Source organism: Malaya genurostris, chromosome 1, assembly GCF_030247185.1.
Source record: "Malaya genurostris strain Urasoe2022 chromosome 1, Malgen_1.1, whole genome shotgun sequence".
Classification (NCBI taxonomy): Eukaryota; Metazoa; Arthropoda; class Insecta; order Diptera; family Culicidae; genus Malaya; species Malaya genurostris.
The window spans coordinates 103765446-103784118 of NC_080570.1; the positions used below are offsets into that span (position 1 = coordinate 103765446).

The following is an 18673-nucleotide window of genomic DNA, read 5'->3' on the forward strand; positions in this document are numbered from 1 at the left end:
GCTTACAAAACCGATTCATTACTCAAATTTCATAAGGTACCAGAGGCCATGGTAGATAGCAATGCTGCTACCTCTGCTAGCGATTAAGCGATAGTATAAAGCCGCTTGTCCTTTTCTGTTTAAAGCGCTTGAAGAAGTGATTGAATCTCGACTATAATTTTTCGATCATACCCGTCCACTTGAACAGGTCTGATATGTATCTGACTACATCAAAACTGTCGTCCGTATACGAGACAGGTAAGAATGCGTGATGAGATTTCTTCAATGATGTTCGCAGATTCCAAAAGGAAAAATATTTGTAGATTATTGATAGCCTTATTGTTGAAAATTTTATCATAAATTGCTGAGTATATTTTCGATATCATGGAAAAACTCGAGCTATTCGCGAAACTTATTACGCGATTTTTATTCGATTTTCAAAAGGCGCTCCATTGTAAAGCAAACTCTTCAACGAAATTTGCTGCCAATTCATAGCGTACAAAATCATCGCACGGCTAGTGTTATGATCCTACTGACACTAAGAATCCCTTTAGGTCAGGGATCGAACATACTACAACTGGTTTGTAAGATCTGCACCCTATGCATTGAACCGCAAATCAGGGTGCTCCATTTTAAAGTAAGACATAATTTGATTAGAGTTGATATGTAGAGTGATAACTTTAAAGCTTTGATAACGAATGAACGTTATGTTTGATACATTTACCTCATATTTATGTATTACGTGTTCAAAAACTACAAGGATCAGCCCCATGGGGTTGTTCGAGCTATTGATGTGGAACAAGGCAACTAAAATTTCTAATGTTCGATATTTTCAATCAAACAGTTCAATAAATCATCATACTTTTGAATGCGCAATTGCACGAGCAGCAACCTTAATCTGACATGTTTCACGTAAGACTAAGACGTTAACTATAATTTCACTTATATTTATAGATTCGCGTGCTTCCTACAGCTTCGCGTTTTCATCGATTGACCAATCAGAGCTATGCTTTCCAATTGATACATCGTTTATTCCTTCAAAACCATCGTCTCCGTTAGGGAAATCCAGTAAGCCAGCATAGTATCTTAGATTTTTGCAGACAAAATATGACACTGCTCGCTATTAATCAAAATTTCAATCATATATAATTGAAAATACGTGGCTTTAAATATTCAAATTCAGACGTAGAAATATATCCATCAAAACTTCTGAGAACTTCAATCAATCAAGACAACATACTGGGAAAAGATTGATGAATAAAATAAAAAAAAAAGAAATTTTTTTCAAAATTTATAACAGAGACGAGACTCGAACTGTTTTATTCGGAGAAGTCGTTTTGCCAAATTAACTATTCGGAATATGAAACACAACTCAAAGAACAGAGCATTTATGTCCAACTTTGTACGACCGCTACATAGTTCAGTTCTGAGTCTCGTCTAGTGGTATTTTTATTGTGTCTCTATTTTTTGCTTTTGGTACACAAACTTTGTTATCTCACAGGCCAACTGGGGAAAGAAAGTAAATTTGATCGGTAACTTCATATATAGCATATAAGTTTTCTGACGGGATACTGACTGTGAAAAAAAACAGATGACCGTACAAAGTTGAACATGTGCGGAAGCCCTGTTCAATTTGGTTGTATTCTAAGTTGCGCTTAGCTTCGTTGAGAGCTGAAATACCACTGTATAAATTCTTGAATTTCATAGACACCTTGTAGGTGCGCTGATATACATGTTTTTTGCAAACTAGTCAATGAATGCTAAAATCCAAAAAAACCCACATAGAAAATTTATACGTTGATCTACGTCAACAAGCATGTTATTATTTTTTTCAACGGAGCACTGGTACCTCAACACAATTAAATGTTTTTGTTTTTTCAGAATGACGGACTCGTATATCAACGATTCGTCGGATAACGAATCGAAGAACAGCTGTGCCAAATCAAAACAGGAAGTGGCGGATGCTTTGCTGGCGGACCTCAACCTGCTGAACGCCAATGCAACAAACAATAGTGGCAGCGATGGCAGCCCAAATAACGGGGGTTTTACGGGGCCATCGACTGGGAATTCTAGTAATAACCAGAACAATTTGGTACTGGTGTTGTTGAAAGAGATCGGCAAATTGCATGATACCAACAAGAAGATCTGTCGGAATTTGCATGAAACGAAAGGTACGAAGATGTTGTATGTTTTATTTTAGTATTTTGAACATATCTTTTTTAAGTAGTGTTTCTAAACAGTAGATAATTAAGATTTTGCTTGTAAATTTCGATGAGGTAGTGTAGGTTTTCTTATTCATCAATTTTCATGAACTGCACTCTACAATATTGGCTTTCTTATCAATCGGCTCTTTTCTTTGTGCTTTTTATCACAATACACCAAATAGTGGAAATGGAAGCTTTGAAACATACGCCACACTGGGGACTCAGTCACCGTAGAGACAGCATAAGTGGCCTGAGCACCAATAGTCAACCAGTAGGAATGCGTTACAATAGCTTTGGGCTGCAGAGTCCTGCACCGACATATCACTCGCAAGGTACAGTCGTTTTTTCCTGTTTAGTGTTATTGGTAGGAGAGGCTTAGTAACTTTGGGAAAATTTAGAATTGTGTACGTCGAGTTTATCACTTGAGATTACCCACGAAGATAATAATGAATTGTTTTCAGGCAATTACACTCCAGGAATCGTAACGGATGTAATTCGTGAAATTCGGGAAGTATCTCGCGTTCGAGAAGAAGCGTTGATGGAACGTATGAAAACGATGATCGAGGAACGCTCCTGGGCATTGAATGAAGCTAACTTCCGGCTGCTGAAGGAATCGGAAGAAATGAAGAAATCTATCCATTCAGTGCGATCGGAAATGAATCAAATAGTAGATCGAATGCTAAAGTTAGAAAACGAAGTAATAAACCTAAAAGCACAGTTAAATCATCAGCAGCAACAACAGAACATTGTCTTTCGGGAACGGGACGCTTTCGGGCAAGGTTTGACGAGTAATGCAGCGGCAGGATCAGCTGCTGGTAAGCTGCGGCGCAACAGTTTGCATTTAAACTACGGACGAATAAGCAATGCTGATGATTTCTACAGCAATAATTTTAGCGACGCAAGCAATGACATACGATACAGCAACGGAAGCAATATGCGAAAATTTGGTGAGAATAATTTTGGCTCGACGTTAAATGGTGGCGGTTTTAGTGAGGAAATGCATGATGATTCCTCAAATGATCAGGTGTTGTTGTTGGAGAAGGATGCATTAAAGTTGAGGCGCGAGCTACAAGACGCGTTGGCCTCTAAGCAGGAGTCGGAAAACCGGATTACAGCGTAAGCCTAACTTTTGCGGTGTCGGCAATGCCAGTCATGATTGTTTCATTGGCATATTACAAGTATATTACTGGCATTGTTGACCTGCGTGATTGTGTGTGCTTGTATATAGAACCTACCGTAGCTCTAACCACGACATATCTATTCATTTTTCTTGTACGCACTTCTCCATTTCGAAATTTCTCCATTATTATCCATGCAAATGAACAGTTTGGAAAATATTGTAAGCACTCTCAAAGAACAGGTCCCGTCAGAACCAACGATGGCCACCGTTCACCAACATCTCGGAACCATCGTCCACAGTCGACCACACTCGACAAGTCCAGCGGGAACCCAGGTGACTAACAATAACAGTAGTGATAACATCGGCAGTTTGAGTAGCAGTAACCAGCAGCACGTCAATACGTACTATGTCCGGGGTACCAACAATTCGTCACCGATCGCTGTAAACCCCAAGCATCCACCACCAGCTGCCACGTCACCGAAACTACAGAAGGCGGCACAGGTACAGAGTCTCGCCACATCGTACTTACATTTGTCCGGCGGTGGAATCAGCATTTCTGGACCGGTGACAGATCTGTAATGGATACGATTTGTAAGGTATTGAAGGGTTTTGATGAGTTGCATTTAGTACGCAGGGCTTGTATATTTGTATCAATTTGTATCTGGACATTAGGACGTATTGAATTTTGACATTGACTGATGTCTCGGAAAGATGGGATACGGTATAATAATTTATTGACTTGAATCGATGCAGTCGAACGCGAATGATTCAGTTTTCAGTAGCAGAACGCAAAGAGTTAAAAATCTTTTTTACTAACAGTCAATGCAGGATACTTTTTTCTGTATATATAAGATACTGACAATTTTTAATATTGTGATTTTTATTTGTTCTGTAAAGGTTTTATCTATTAATTGAAGAAAAGTTTTGCATATTGATTTGTGGATATGGATTATTTCTTACTACTAAAAATACACTTATAAAATTTTTCGATTTAGTGAAAAAAACAAATTTTCAGTTGGAAGCAAAGCAAAGCCTTGGTATTACATTCCTGTAGTGGAATTTGACCTTCTATTTCAATAGACTTCGCAGCCGATTCAGAGTGTACAGAACCATTGCATGGCTAGTGCTACGACTCTACTGATACTACGAATCCTTCCAGGTTGGGGCTCGAACATACGACAACTGGTTTGTAAGACCAGTGCCCTATGCATTGAACCACCAACCCGGGGCTTCAGTTGGAACTGACTGTATTATTGTAAGATTGATCTGACTGTATCGTTGTACCAGATGTTATTCGAGTATATTACTTAAGAGTTAGGTTCTTTCAAACGACTTCAAAAATTAACCACTGAATTCAAATGGGGTTCAACATGGAATGAATTATGTTGGAGCAATTATGGAATGCAATCCGATAAATTCCTGTAATTTCAGCAAAGGCCCTGCTGGTAGCGCAACAGGCATTGATAGTTACGTTTGGGTGAACGGTTATTACCAGTAGCATAACTGGCCTATCGTCCAAGTTTGTGTTACCGGAGATTGGTTCTGCTTTTTTAAACCCAGATCTTTGATTGCCTGCATGACTTTAGACTTATGTATCCATTTTGTGTGCTGGGAAAATCAGCAGTATGTGACAGGACCGCTATTACGGAGGGGCAGGTGGGTACGTGTGCGCTGTCCCGAGTGGCGATAGGGGTATTTCTTTCAATGCACCTATAGACCGCACTTTAAATTCTTTCTTTCCTTTTTATTCTTCTAATAATTTTTACACTTTAATGCCCTAACTATCCTACAGCACATAATTTTGTGCCTGACCTAACTTCTGCCCTAACTTCTACGGTAATCACTTCTACCGGTTAACCGACGGTCGAGCAAGGTTCTAGTTAGAGATGTCCTGCGGCACAAGCCTAGATGGCGTCTATAGTTTGCAGCACCTGCGCAACAAATGCTACACGCTTATAGACTTTGGGGTTGAGTCCTTCGTCCAGTTAGTACCGTCCTGCGTTACAAGCCGATACTAATTCTGGTCGTCTGGTTAATCTGATTCCCCGCCTGCGTTACAAACAAGGAAGTAGATCGACCAACGGATGCAAAGTGGAAAAACCAACGACGAGATCCAGTGTTCTGGGTCCAACAGTTGAACCAAGAAGCCCCGATAAAATCAAAAACCGACCCTTTTATACTCAAATATATGTACCTAACAAAAAGCTACCATAACATAACCTATAACTACCAGCTATGGGTATACGTGAACTCACTGCGATCGCGTCGCTTATGTACATAATCAATTAATTCGATCGGTGATACAGTTTTTTGTGGCTGATGCAATATGTTAAAATAGCCAGCCGTGAGCATTGCAATAACTTTACTGGTGTACTGTCTGTACTAGCTAAGATATAGATTTCTATGGAGTAAATTAGGGCTGCTGCACGTGCCTCTAGGCCCACGGGCAAAAAAGGTCATTCAGTTAGTTACACATAAATAAATCTTGCCTCCGTGCCCATTAATACGTAAAAGCGGCGCTGCTATGTGAGGTATCTTTTTTATATCCTACCATTCGTTTTAAAACATTGTTCGTTCCAGTCAGCTCCGTTATAACTTCCAATACTCTCCAACCTTTTTCCACTAAGTCATAAATATAGTCGATGACCGCTGTTTGTTGATGTGATAATCCTTTCAACCTTTCTTCATTCCCGCGTACTCTATCTGAATCATCGTCTAGCCTTTCTTTGTCTCCCGAACCCATGATTCCTATTACGTTTCTGCGTCTTCTTCTTCTTCTAGACGAATTGCTTAGTACGTTTCCAAAGTCCTGTATAACTCTATCTACCTCGTGTAGTGTTCTATTTAATTTACCACACGCACTTTCAATCAGTGACTCGAGTGTTGCACTACATGAATTTGAGAATATTACTACTTCTAAGATCTTACCGACATCTGTCGATAGCACCCTTAAGTCCACCGATTAATAAACTATCACTTGGCTGTCATCAGTGTTTAATCGATGTATAAAGGCTGCACAGTTTTGGTTTACATCGAAGTGTAAACAATGTATATATTCTCCACAACATTCTGTTCTACTCAACATATAATCAATATATAAAAACCGAACAATTTTCGGGTTTTACCTCAACGTACTCCATGTGCGGATAACTTCGGTAGATCATACGATGTGAACCGACTCGATGGTATAGTATTCTGCCTAACCGTCGGTGTGATCATCATTGTAAGGAAAAGGATAACGGGTGTCACGAATGTCGAAATCCTTCTTGCAATTACTGTGATTTCATTAACTACTATAATGATTGTAGTTGTTATTAGTGTTATTAATGTCTCGGTTTTTTGCTGTATACGACCTTTCTCGATTCCAACGAATCGTATTCACTTCAGTCCGATTTCCATTTATAGTACCAAGAGAAGGCCATCCAGAACTTTTTTCATTGCATAATTTTATTGTGTATTGCATAATTTTCGGATTGTAAGCAGTATTTCTTGAGTATAAACTATGTTTGGCTTTTCCTGTTAAATTGTAAGTTGGTACATTACTTCCGTTGACGTTTATTTGTTGTTTCTTAATATACAGTGCAACAGGGACGGCAAATTTTTAGTGGACATCCAAAACATGTCCACCTAGCCATATACTTTCGATCACTGCCGTTAGAGTCTATTAGTCCTATTGCGCTTCATATACTTTTTTGATTCCTTGGCGAATATGCCGTTTTAATCAAGCCGCCATTTATCGTAATTTTCTGTCTAGCATACCTAACATCACATGAACTTGTATTCAAGGTTTTTGTAACTGTTTCACACACTTTTGATAACTGGTTTACTGAATGCGTATTCTCCATTCAATACCGGTCCCCGTTTACTGTTTCTCCTGACGGTGTGTATATTCGTGCATGTATCAAAAGTATCTGGAGAAGTAGTACCTCTGTTAACGTTAAAGATTTTTTTGATTGTCGTTTATTTATACCCGGCTTTAACCAAGTCGCGGTCGTTCGCTGAGTTTGTATCGTTTGAGGGGGGATTTGGGGGAGAGGGATTTGGTGTTGTTTGGAGAAGAGGAGGGGAGATTTTCACATTTGTGTCGTTCAAATTACATTGCATTTGTAGATAGTTACATTTCTTTTGATATCAGTGGGATGGATCGAGAAAAAAAAGGGGGGGAGGGGGGGTCTACATTTAACTGTTAGTTTCTTGTGAGACAGAGACAGAGTCAGAGAGAGAGAGAGAGAGAGAGAGAGAGAGAGATGTAGAAGGGGTGAAGATAGAAGAAGCTTAGACTTGAGTTGAATCGCTGTGTGGGTCTGCTGCGGACGGTCCTGGTTGCTGGTTCGCGGTATCCATTATAGTGTGGCCACGGACGCCGTCCCCAGGGGGGTCCATCTGACGGGCGGCCCACGGCTGAGATGACGGCAGTTATCGATGTCCGGGGCTGTGTTGGCAGGGTGTTGAAAGTGTCCGGTTTGGGTGTTGATCGTGAGTGTGTTTGTGTGACGATGTGTTTCGTCTCCCGTTGGCGTGTTCGGCCGGCCTCTCGCTGTTCCTTGTTCGGTCCTTGGGTTGTCATCCTTCAGATGTGCAGGGCCGCGGGAGTAATCTCCGGGGGCGTCGGCCCCCGGCAGATGGCCCGCTAGGGTTGCTGGTGGTTTTAGGAGTGGCCGCGGAAAACATCTCGGGGGAAGCCAGCCCCCGCAGATGGCCCGTGTGGTTGATGCTGAGTCTTCGCCGGAGATTGAGAGATAGGAAGATAAGAGGAGCGGTGAACAATTTTTGTATCGAATGAACAATTTTTGTATCGAATGAACAATTATTGTATCCTTTTTCAATATTTGTGTCAAAGGTTTTGTTAGTTCTGTGAAATCACGTATAAATTTCCTATAATAACCTAATAGTCCTAGAAAATCTTTAATTTGAGTTGTTATTTTCGGGATCGGCCAATTTAGAATTTTTTCAATTCTGTTGGGATTAGGTTGTATATCGTCTTGGGTTACAATATGGCCTAGAAATTCGCATTGTTTTTGCAGGAATTTGCATTTGTCGATTTGAATTTTTAAGTTAGCTTGACCTTTCTCTTTGGAGAACTTTGTGTAAGTTATCAAGGTGCTGTTGCAATGAGTTTCCGAATACAATTATATCATCCAAGTAAACTAAACAGCAATGTCCGATTAAGTTTCCAAGGATATTTTTCATGACGCGCTGAAATGTTGCCGGCGCGTTTTTGAGTCCGAAAAGCATTCGAACAAATTCAAAGTGCCCTTTGTCGGTGCTAAAAGCGGTTTTTTGCCTGTCTTTTGGATGCACCTGAATCTGGTGGAATCCCGATTTCAGATCCAATATAGTGAAATAGTTGCCTACGACCAAGTCTGTCAAGGATTTCTTCAAAGAGTGGGATGAGAAATTTATCATCCACGGTTTTTTCATTTAATTTGCGGTAGTCTATGACCACGCGCCATTTTTTTCCGCTTGTGTCAGCCTTTTTGGGGACAATCCAAATTGGAGATGTCTAAGGAGATATAGAACTTTGAATGATACCGTCCGCCAGCATTTCGTTAATTTGTTTTTCAATTTCGGTTTTGTGGATTTGGGGGTATCTATAAGTTTTTGTGTGGACCGGGATGTCGTCCACGGTTTTAATCCGATGCTGAATTGTAGTAGTGCAGGACAACTGTTCGAATTCGTTTTGAAAAATTGTAGAGTTCTTGGAAATAGTTTTCATTAGAGCAGACTTTTCTTCTTGATTTAGGTGTTGAGTTCGAATGAGTTTGTCTAGGTCTGTGTTATTTCTATGGATTATGGATACAGGTCGAGGAACGGGTCTTGATAATGTGTGATTGCTGGTTTTAAACTAGCACTCTAGTCCAGAACACTTGATTTCAATTACCGGCACGTCTGTTGTCACGGGCTGGATACCAGTGTATTTTTTTATCACTCGATTTTTAAACTTTTATCGCTGGATCACTAGACAAAGTCACCGCACCGTTGAGTGGACCGCACGACTGCGCCAATTAAGTGTCGACTTTTATTTTTGCGTTTTTAAAAATAATTTACACTCTGCTTCTTAACGCTAGCGATCCTGAAATCGAACTGAACTAACTTTATTCCCTATCTGTACTTGAGCCCTAACTACCGAGCCTTAAACTGCTGTCTTAGCGGTTATCCTGTTGATTCGTGTTGAAGTCGTCGTTACAGCGTGGTACAACCTGGCTGGGGCGATGACTCTCGTTGACCGGATGCGCGCCGCTACGTCAGCATACCTATTGCTAGTCGGTGTTCGTTGAAGGCATGTAATATATGGTTTGGTGTGTGAAACATGTGAAAGCCTTATGGTTAATAGTTGCTGATCTATCTGATCCGTGTGTTAGGTTTGTCCATAACGATATGTTTTGTTTTTGTTGTGTGTCTGTTATTTTTAGGACTGTATCGTCGTATATTATATTGCGGTGCTCCATTATTTCGTCCATGCTTAAAGGCCTCTCTTCGCCGTCTCTGATTCCATAGAAGACCTTACGAGGTTTTAAGTTTGCGGCGGAATGAATACTGTTATTATATAAGGTGCAGGCGATTAGGACCATCTCCTTTGTGGGAAGTCCCTTAAATTTGTGGCGGTTGCACCTGAATTCCGTTGGATTCACTATGATTGGTAGCAATGAAATATTGTTGTATATTTGAGTCGTTCAGGATTCCTCGTACCTCAATTGATTTTAAAGATGGTTCGTTGTCGGAGACTATTAACTTAGGTTTACCGTACAAAGAGATATATTTTAGGAGAGCTTTGCGTATGTCGGGAATTGAACGAGATTTTATCGGAAGCAGGGTTCCAAGTCATGTTGAATAATCCCTTGCTTCAACATTTCGGAAATTTGACGTTGTACCTCCTCTTTATGACAGTAAGGGTATAGGTAACTTTTCATGTACAGGGGAGATTCATCTTGCGTTTCAATCTTATGTTTTATAATATTAGTAAAACTCAGGTCTGTGCCCTCCATGTAGAACATGTAGGTGGAAGAGATTCCTGGGAGTTATCTGTCCGATAATCCGTCGGACTGGCTCTGCGGATAATAAAATTTCTTTTCGCACTGCCTCAACTCTCCAATATTCCGTTGAAGAGGCTTTCGCGGGAGCACTCAAAACTTTATCGTAATCCGCGCCAACTGCGCCACTTACGTTTTCACGTTTACTTTAGGAGTTTTTAAAAAATAATTTCGACACAAAAATTCAACTGTCTTGTTCTGCGGTTCTAACTGATCTAACTTTCTACCTAATCCCTACTCAGCTACTCAGCAGTTTCCATGTCTCCAATGGTTCTTCTAGCGACGGTTCCCTTGACGATCCAAGGTTGGTGCATGCGTTTTCGGTTACTTAGATCCGGTTTCCAGACGCGACAGCGCTTTTTCAAACTGTTGGGTTTGCTGCTCTATCATGGCTAGTCGGTTAGTAACTTGAACAACTCAATTGCTGTGTGAAATCTTTCATTTTTTCCATGGAGTTTATGGATTCGGTGAGACAGAAGACTTCTTGCGAATCTAAGTAACAGTTTTGCTGATTTTTAACGTAATTAATTTGGTTGAGTCCTAAGCATGCAACTTGATCAAAGATATAATTTTGAATTAAGTCCCGTAGCTGGAGTTTTAAAAAAGGTTTATTCACATGAACTTTACTTAATCTAGCACTTCGCGAGGCCACGGTCGTTGTCACAAAGATACTGAACGCCTGTCTCTGGGTCCGAGGTGGTTTTGATGGAATATTATGCTGACCCGGCTATAATGTTCTGGCATGGATTGAGTTTGCTGTCTTCGATGTTTGATGCGAGCAATAATGTGCTGATCTGGTGTCTAGGGTGTCACGTTCGATTTGGGGCATTGGGTATTTGTCATCGATGGTATGCTCATTAAGCTTCCTATAATCGATGACGACTCGTACTTTTCTTTTTTCTGAGGCGTCCATTTTCTTTTTTGGGTCTACCCATATGGGAGATGAGTACGGGCTTATAGATGGCCGGATGATGCCGTTGTCTAGCATCTCCTGGATTTGTTCATGGATATCCTGTTTGAATGGGTGAGGGTACCGATAATTTTTTGTATAAATTGGAGAGTTATTCGTAGTATGAATTTTATGTTTGGTTGCGGAAGAAGACGTTAATTTTTCCTCGTTTCTTTGAATTACACGTTCATGTTTTTTTCAGACCGTTTAACAATTCGGACTTCTCTAGTTTCGAAAGATGGCTTGTTCTAATTCTAGTCTCTATATCGGTATCTTGGTTGTTTTTTGAAAGGTCGATGCTGTTAGGAGGAATCGTTTCGAAGTTGTTAACTTTTAGTTGAAGTTTTGGTAACTTTACAGGTTGTTTGGATGAGGAAATTATGTGTATGACTGATTCTCTGTTTTCTACTTTGTACAAACCGCGGTGAATGAATGCTTTGTAGCAAAGTTTTTGGTAGGTTGGTACAAACCAGTCGCCATTATTTGTTGTTTCTATGGTTACGCAGTGGTTATAGAGTCGTCTAGCTGTATAGAACTTCGAGTAAGATAGTTGTTTATCGAGTAATTTTATGGTTTCGTTTTCGTAATCGATGTGTGATTTCAATTTGGCAAGTGTTTCCGAACCTATTATACCATAGAAGAAATGGTGGAATTTTTTAACGTAAAATGAAAGGTGTTTGAAACTACCATTGAAGAAATCCATCTTACTTTTCCTGGTCACGTAACTGGTTCCACACACATTTTTGATTTCTGTGTCTGGGGTAATTTAGGTGTTTTAAAAAATATTATTTGCGATAGTGTTTTTGTTTGCTCCTGTGTCTATTAACATTTTAATTTGTTCTCTTGTAGTTAGATGAATTAGTTTTAAATAAGATAAATAATTCAGGTTCTCTCGTGATTTGTGTTGACCGAGTGAAAATTTAGGTCCAGTTCTCCTTCATCTTCAGACTTCGATTCCGAAATTGGTTCAGGTGGGGGCTCTTTGTCGTCTCGTGATTATTTAAGGTTCTCTTATTAACAGTTAATCGGCTCAGAGTGGAACTGGTTTCCATAGGTTCCGATTCATTTATTTGAATTTCTTGTTTAATTTGTTTTTTGTTCTGGTTAAATTTGTTTGTTCCGGGTTTCTGGTCGTTGTCTTGGTACTTGTATTGTACTTGTATTTTCTTTAGATTTAAATTTGCAGAGGAACGCGTATGCGTCCTCCATGTCTTTAGGCCTGGCGGCCTGTGCATAGCCGAAATAGGGCTCTGTCAAGCCGGATATAAATGCTGCCAGGGCATCCTCTTCGATAAATTCGTTTATTGTGTCCCAGCTGTGTTTTAGATTTTTGGTAGTATCTTGTTATGGTCATACCGTCGGTCATCCGACATTGCCACAATTGGAATTTGTACGTTGACAGTTCCTGGCGGTCGAACAGTGCATTAATTAAAATCAATTTGATTTCTTCGAAACTGTCTGGGTTGCCTGCCAGGCATAGGACGTCTTTAGCTTTTCCTTGAATTTTGTTTGATATAGCTGTTATGTACATTTTGAACTGTTGCGGAGACACATGCGGTTCGAAAGCATTCAAAGTTTCCTCCGCTGTTTCTTGCCAAGAATTCAACTGTTTCCTATTGCCGTCGTAGGTTGGTATCAATATTGGTAGTTACATATTGCGTGCTTGTTGAGGAAGGAAATGTGTTCGTGTCCAACCTCGTTTGAAGTTGAGAGAACATGTTATCATGTTCTGTTTGTTTTGTGGAGAATGACTCCATCATCTGCATCATCGCCTGCAATTGAGCGTTTATTTGTTCCATATTGCTATTTAGAGAAAGATTTTCTATGGAAGAAATTTCCTTTACTGGTGTATGTGCTAGATCTCCTGAGTCAGAAGAGGCACTGCTTTCTTCTGAATCTGATGAACACACGCACTGTCTCTAATCTGAACCCACAAATGATGGATTCGATTATAATTTTTTTCTCTTTTGGCATGTGTTGCAAAAGAATATTTCGAGCGCACACGTTCGCTTAGAACTCGTGGGGCTACTGAAATTGTGCTTCGCTCAGAACTTTCAAGGAAGTCGAATTTCGCTTAGAACACTTCTTACTTCCAGCGGTGGGTCTTGTTATACACTTACATGAAAGAGAAAAATAAACTCACCTTAGCAATCGTGTTGTGTGGGGTTCAAGGTTCTTCCAGTGATAGCGTAGGGTGCACGGTGGAGCCTCAACTCTCCAAAGATGCTAGCACTCACTGAAGTTCGTTAGTTAGTGTTTCGCGGACTCACTTTAGTTGGATTTACAAATCCTAACTTTTACACTGTTTTTTACACTCACTACTTTCACTATTTTACTGGAACCAAACGGCTGCGCCAATTTTGAATTAAGTCCCATAGTTGGAGTTTTGAAAAAGGTTTATTCACATGAACTTTACTTAATCTAGCACTCCGCGAGGCCACGGTCGTTGTTACAAAGATTCTGAACGCCTGTCTATGGGTCCGAGGTGGTTTTGATGGAATATTATGCTGACCCGGCCATAATGTTCGGGCATGGATTGAGTTTGCTGTCTTCGATGTTTAATGCGAGGAATAATGAGCTGATCTGGTGTCGAGAGTGTCACGTAATTATATATTATTGGGTTTCATTCTCTCCCCCCCCCCCCCCCACTGGTAGTAGGATGCTCTCATTTCCAGAGTCTGGGAAAAAGTCAATGTCACGTTGATTAAAGTCACCGTGAATGTGTACTTTCACTTCGGAAGCAAGGTTAGCTATGATTTCTTCAGCAATCTGGAAAAACTTTTCATATATTGCTTTATGGGTGTTGTTTGGGGGAAAATACTTCTGCAATACGTAATAAAATACAATACGTGCTCGAATTATTCAATTTTTCTAGTGGTTATGATCTCAGCATTAAATTTTGTAGAAATAGCAATGAGCACTCCACCACCCGATCTCTTATCAGACGTTTGTAAATTGCGATCATCTCTGAACACATTGTAATTATTGCCGAAAACTTCTTCACTCCTAACATTTTCATCCTAGCTTGTTTCTGTAGCTAAGATTATTGCATAAGAACTACTTGATATTTTATTACAAATTTCAATAATTTTCAACGCACTTTTCATTCTATTAAAATTCTGGCCATAAACTATGACCTTCAATGATGACTTATTAAATTATGCAGCATTTGGATGATAAGCATTATATGCAATAGAGTTGTCGTCGTTTTCTTCTCCTAAGTGGTGTGTCAATGATGCCGAAAACAAGAGTGTGGAGAATTGAGCGCGCCATACAAAGTAGCTGACGCACCCACTGGAGTCATCGGGTTGCTTCTTAGTGGCGATCGTCGTGAGTCGTTCGGTGGATATGGATTCAGTATCTCACCTCTTTGGAATTGAATGGTTGGTTGGCACTCTTCCTGGTGGCAGGATGCTGTTGGGTTGTCTTCTTATTAGAAGATATTATATTAGGATATATTAGGACAACAAGTGTCACGAATATTGTAATCCTCATTGTAATTTCTATGGTTTCTTAAATTGTTGTTGCTGTTCTGAACATTTTAGTTCATTTTCAAATTCTTTGTTAACTGTTAATAGCTTTGTTTGCTTTTTGCGACTTTTAGCTTTTGCAGCTTGTTTTTGCTGATGTAGTCTTCTCGATTCTCGCGCATCGTAGTCACTCCAGTCCGATTTCCATACCTTTATGGTGCCCAGAAAGCGCCATCCAGAATTATCTACTTTGCATAATTCTGCCGCCAAACTGAGGCCTGAGGCATTGGACACTGGTATTTGCTCAGGTTTCCAAATGTGCTGACAAAGATTTGATTTCGCCAAGAATGTCAATTGCCAATGTCGAACTTACGTTCATGGTGCAGCTGGTTGCAGTATCAAGAGATAACTGGTTGATATGGTTTAGCTCGTTATTCATGTCACGTAACTCAGATGATAATTCGGAAGTCAGTTCTATTTAAGTCATTGTACACGTTTTCCTTCATTGTTGACATTTCTGTATCGAACAATGAGGTGACATGGTTTTTATGGCAACAACACTGCCGATCAAGCTGCTATTTTTGTTTATTGAAATCAATTCATTTTTTATAGTCGTAAGCAATGTTTCTTGGGCATCAATAGCTTCATGAACTAAGCTTGACTTCTCTTGTTGCATCGAAATTTTATGCACAACTCCCGTGTTTGAATGGAGTTGACGTTCAAGAAGCTTTTGTTGTTCAACTAGTCTATCGAAGTCGATTTTTGCGTGCAGAAGCTCTTGACAGGACTCATAGCACGGTAATATATAAGAGCATACGTCAATAGCTCTTCTATCCTTTCTCCGCAGTGAACCCCGCTGAATAGACACTCCAACATAGGAGGCGTGAAATTTTCGTGGACATCCAACACATGTCCACATAACCGAGTCGACGATGGTATCCAAAGCACAAATTTCGCAGGTCATAGTAAATAATAAACAAAAACAATACTGTTTTGATTGAAATGCAAATTAAATAAACTAGCGAACCGCGGCTCTTGGAGTCCGCGTCCGAACTGGTTGACGACAAATTACGTTTTCGGCGCTGACTATGATGTTTTCGTTGTCTATTCTCTATATGATGTTTTCTCAAGTTCAAGTTGTAGTTCAAATGATACTGAACTCCGTGGGACATAGGCACCGGAAATCTCTAGTATTTCATCGAGTAGATTTGTTTCCAAACCGTTTTCCTTGAGGAAGTTCTGTGCTATGATGATTTCGTCTGTTGAAATGATGCGCCTGCTGGGGATATTACGTCGGGTCGGGTCTAGCTGATCTATCAACTCATCTAAATTGAATATTAAATTGATTGAATCAAAACCTTCAAGTGTTCTATTCTGAATATCATTTTGAATACTAATTATAGAATCAATTGTTGCAGCGATATTTCTTAGTCTAACATCAAGCGCACTGTTAATTTTGACTTGATTACTGTTCTGAACGATAATTGAGTTCATTGTACTTTTTATTATCTTCAAATCCTCTGCATCTGGACTACCCGATACGTATTTCCAGGCGCGTCCTAAGCTTTCTCGCCGTTTTTCCCAAGATGGTCTCAATCTTTCAAACATGGAGTGGAGTTTTCTTGATTTTATTTTTATTATCGGACTCAGAATGTAATTATTCGAAATTTTACTCTGAGTTATGCTATTTAGGTTCTGAATGGTATCTGCGAGTAAGCTAAGGTTTACATGATGACCAATTCTCAGGTAGCTATTGCTAATCCGAGCTATGCCTATCGGAATTATTACTAGTGGGTTTTGACCCACATCGTGTATTCGTACATCTGCGTTTGCTGTCGTTATCAGTAGGCATAATCTGAAATGAAGTAATGTTTTATATCCTTTTTACGTCTTTCTTGAGTATTTTAATATCACGTGAGTCAGTTGTGGTTTTTTCGGTCTGATTTACGAATTCTACCGGTCTATATAGTTGGCCATAGGGGCTTGGTTTGGCCTTTCCTTTCACCACAATTGGGTTTGTCAATATTTTATAGTCATTCTTGTAGATTAGTGGTAGTCTGTTATTGTGTTTGTCTGCTATATATTGACTGTTGTCTTTGGCCGTTTGAATGTTTTTGAGCCTAGAGAGATTAATTTCGACTGGATTCAGTGAAGCGCATGTGCCGAATATAATTTCTCGCGGCTTTAAGTTTGTCGTGCAGTTGGTACATTTCCAACAGGGTGGAATCTCTCCACTATACCGTTACTATTACTCGTACTAGCAAAAGGCAGCGAAACGCCCTGTTTGCTTAGGAATTCCCTAAATCGAGGATTTCTAAACCCTGATGCCTGATCGCATGTGATCATTTTTGGCATACCAAAGGTCTTGAAATATTCGACTCTTTTGTGATATTTTATTGTTATCTTTTTATTGTTATTCCATTGATTTTCATGCATGGATTGTTTCTTTTTTCACATAACTTCTTTTGTAATCCATAGATCCATCCGAGTTGATTTTTCGTTCCCATTTGGTTTTCATATTGCATACTAAGTTAACATCTTGACAACATTGATTTTGTTTTGTTTTAATTTAGTTTTTTTTCTGTTTTTGTAACATAACATAGCCATAATGCAGCTTTGAGTTTTCCCATTCTTTTCTAAATACCTGTATATTGTTTTACGTATCCTAGTTTTTCAAAACATATTATTTCTCCTTTGATACTTTTAACCCCGATTTCTTTAATATTTTGTTCGTTTCACTAGTCGTACACCTTTAAATAACTTTTGTCCGGTTTTACATCAACTTATCTACACTTTTATGTTGCATATTCAAACAACATCGCTTTGTCGAATATATTTTTCGCTAATAATTTTCATATTTTGTTAACTTGAATTTCATATTGATTTTGTGTTCCAAAATCTCATACTTGGTTTAAAAGTCTTTCTTTTGTTATACTTTTTCATGACTAATAAACTTCAATTCGATCTTTATCCTATTATTTCATGCTTCCATTTATATATTGTCTTATAATATGCCAATTTTTATTGTTTATTTGTTCTTTGTTTGTATACAGTAATCACTATTCTTATACAGTTATACTGGATTAAAGGTTATCTTCTCAGTTAAAATTATATTTATATTTATTTTTTAAATATTTCGAGTGATTACGAGTTTTTTTTTTTCATCGATCATTCGGTATATCTTTTCAATCGATTCTTATCTTCTCAAGCCTGTTTCCATTTTTAATTGTAGTTGTCTGTTCACTAGGTAGAGCGACTACTTCATATGGTCCTCTCCAAAGTCATTGTAATTTTTGGCCTGCGCCTGTGAGATTGGCTTTGACTAACACTAAGTCCCCCCACATTGGTTGTCATTCGTTCGAGTTTTTATCATACAGCTCCTTACGTTTTTCTTTTGACTTAATTAAATTTTCTCGTGCTTGATGATGCAATCGCTTGAATGATGATCGCATTTCATAGTACATTCCATCATTGTTATATTTGTACATTGAATTAGGAATATTTGCTCGTTTCCCATGTAGTAACTCAAACGGAGTGTAATCCGTTGATGCCTTAATTGTAGTATTACATTCAAATGTAAAAAATGGTAAAAGTTCGTCCCATATCTTTCGACGAGGTTTTTCTGCGGATGCTATGTACTAGTAGTAATTTTCATAATGTTTAAAATTTTACAGATATTTTTCATTAATGAACTAACAAAATTGGATCCATTATCCGTTACTAATTCAGCGGGTGTCCCAAATCTACATTTATAGTTATTAACAAAAGTTTGAGCAACCGTGGAACTCTCTTGATTTTCCATCGGTGCTACAACTAAATATGTGGTCAGATCGTCTTGTATAATAAGGCCATATTTGTTACCCCAGTGAGACTCTGGGAGTACTACTATATCCATGTACAGCTTTTCGAATGGTTCCAAT

General features: G+C 39.1%; 1 protein-coding gene across 11 annotated transcripts in view; it reads left to right on the forward strand.

The window, feature by feature from the left end:
* LOC131425300 (putative uncharacterized protein DDB_G0286901) overlaps positions 1-18673 on the forward strand; it is a 77922-nt gene that overhangs the window by 47324 nt on the left and 11925 nt on the right. For 7 of the 11 annotated variants that reach the window (XM_058587077.1, XM_058587078.1, XM_058587084.1 and 4 more), the window contains 4 exons: positions 1861-2150; positions 2366-2515; positions 2645-3299; positions 3510-3899. In XM_058587077.1, the coding sequence (XP_058443060.1) occupies positions 1861-2150; positions 2366-2515; positions 2645-3299; positions 3510-3882 (1468 nt within the window). In that variant the 3' untranslated portion in view covers positions 3883-3899. Of the gene's footprint in view, positions 1-1860; positions 2151-2365; positions 2516-2644; positions 3300-3509; positions 3900-18673 lie in introns of those variants that run through there. The other 4 variants (XM_058587087.1, XM_058587083.1, XM_058587080.1 and 1 more) reach the window with 4 other exon arrangements.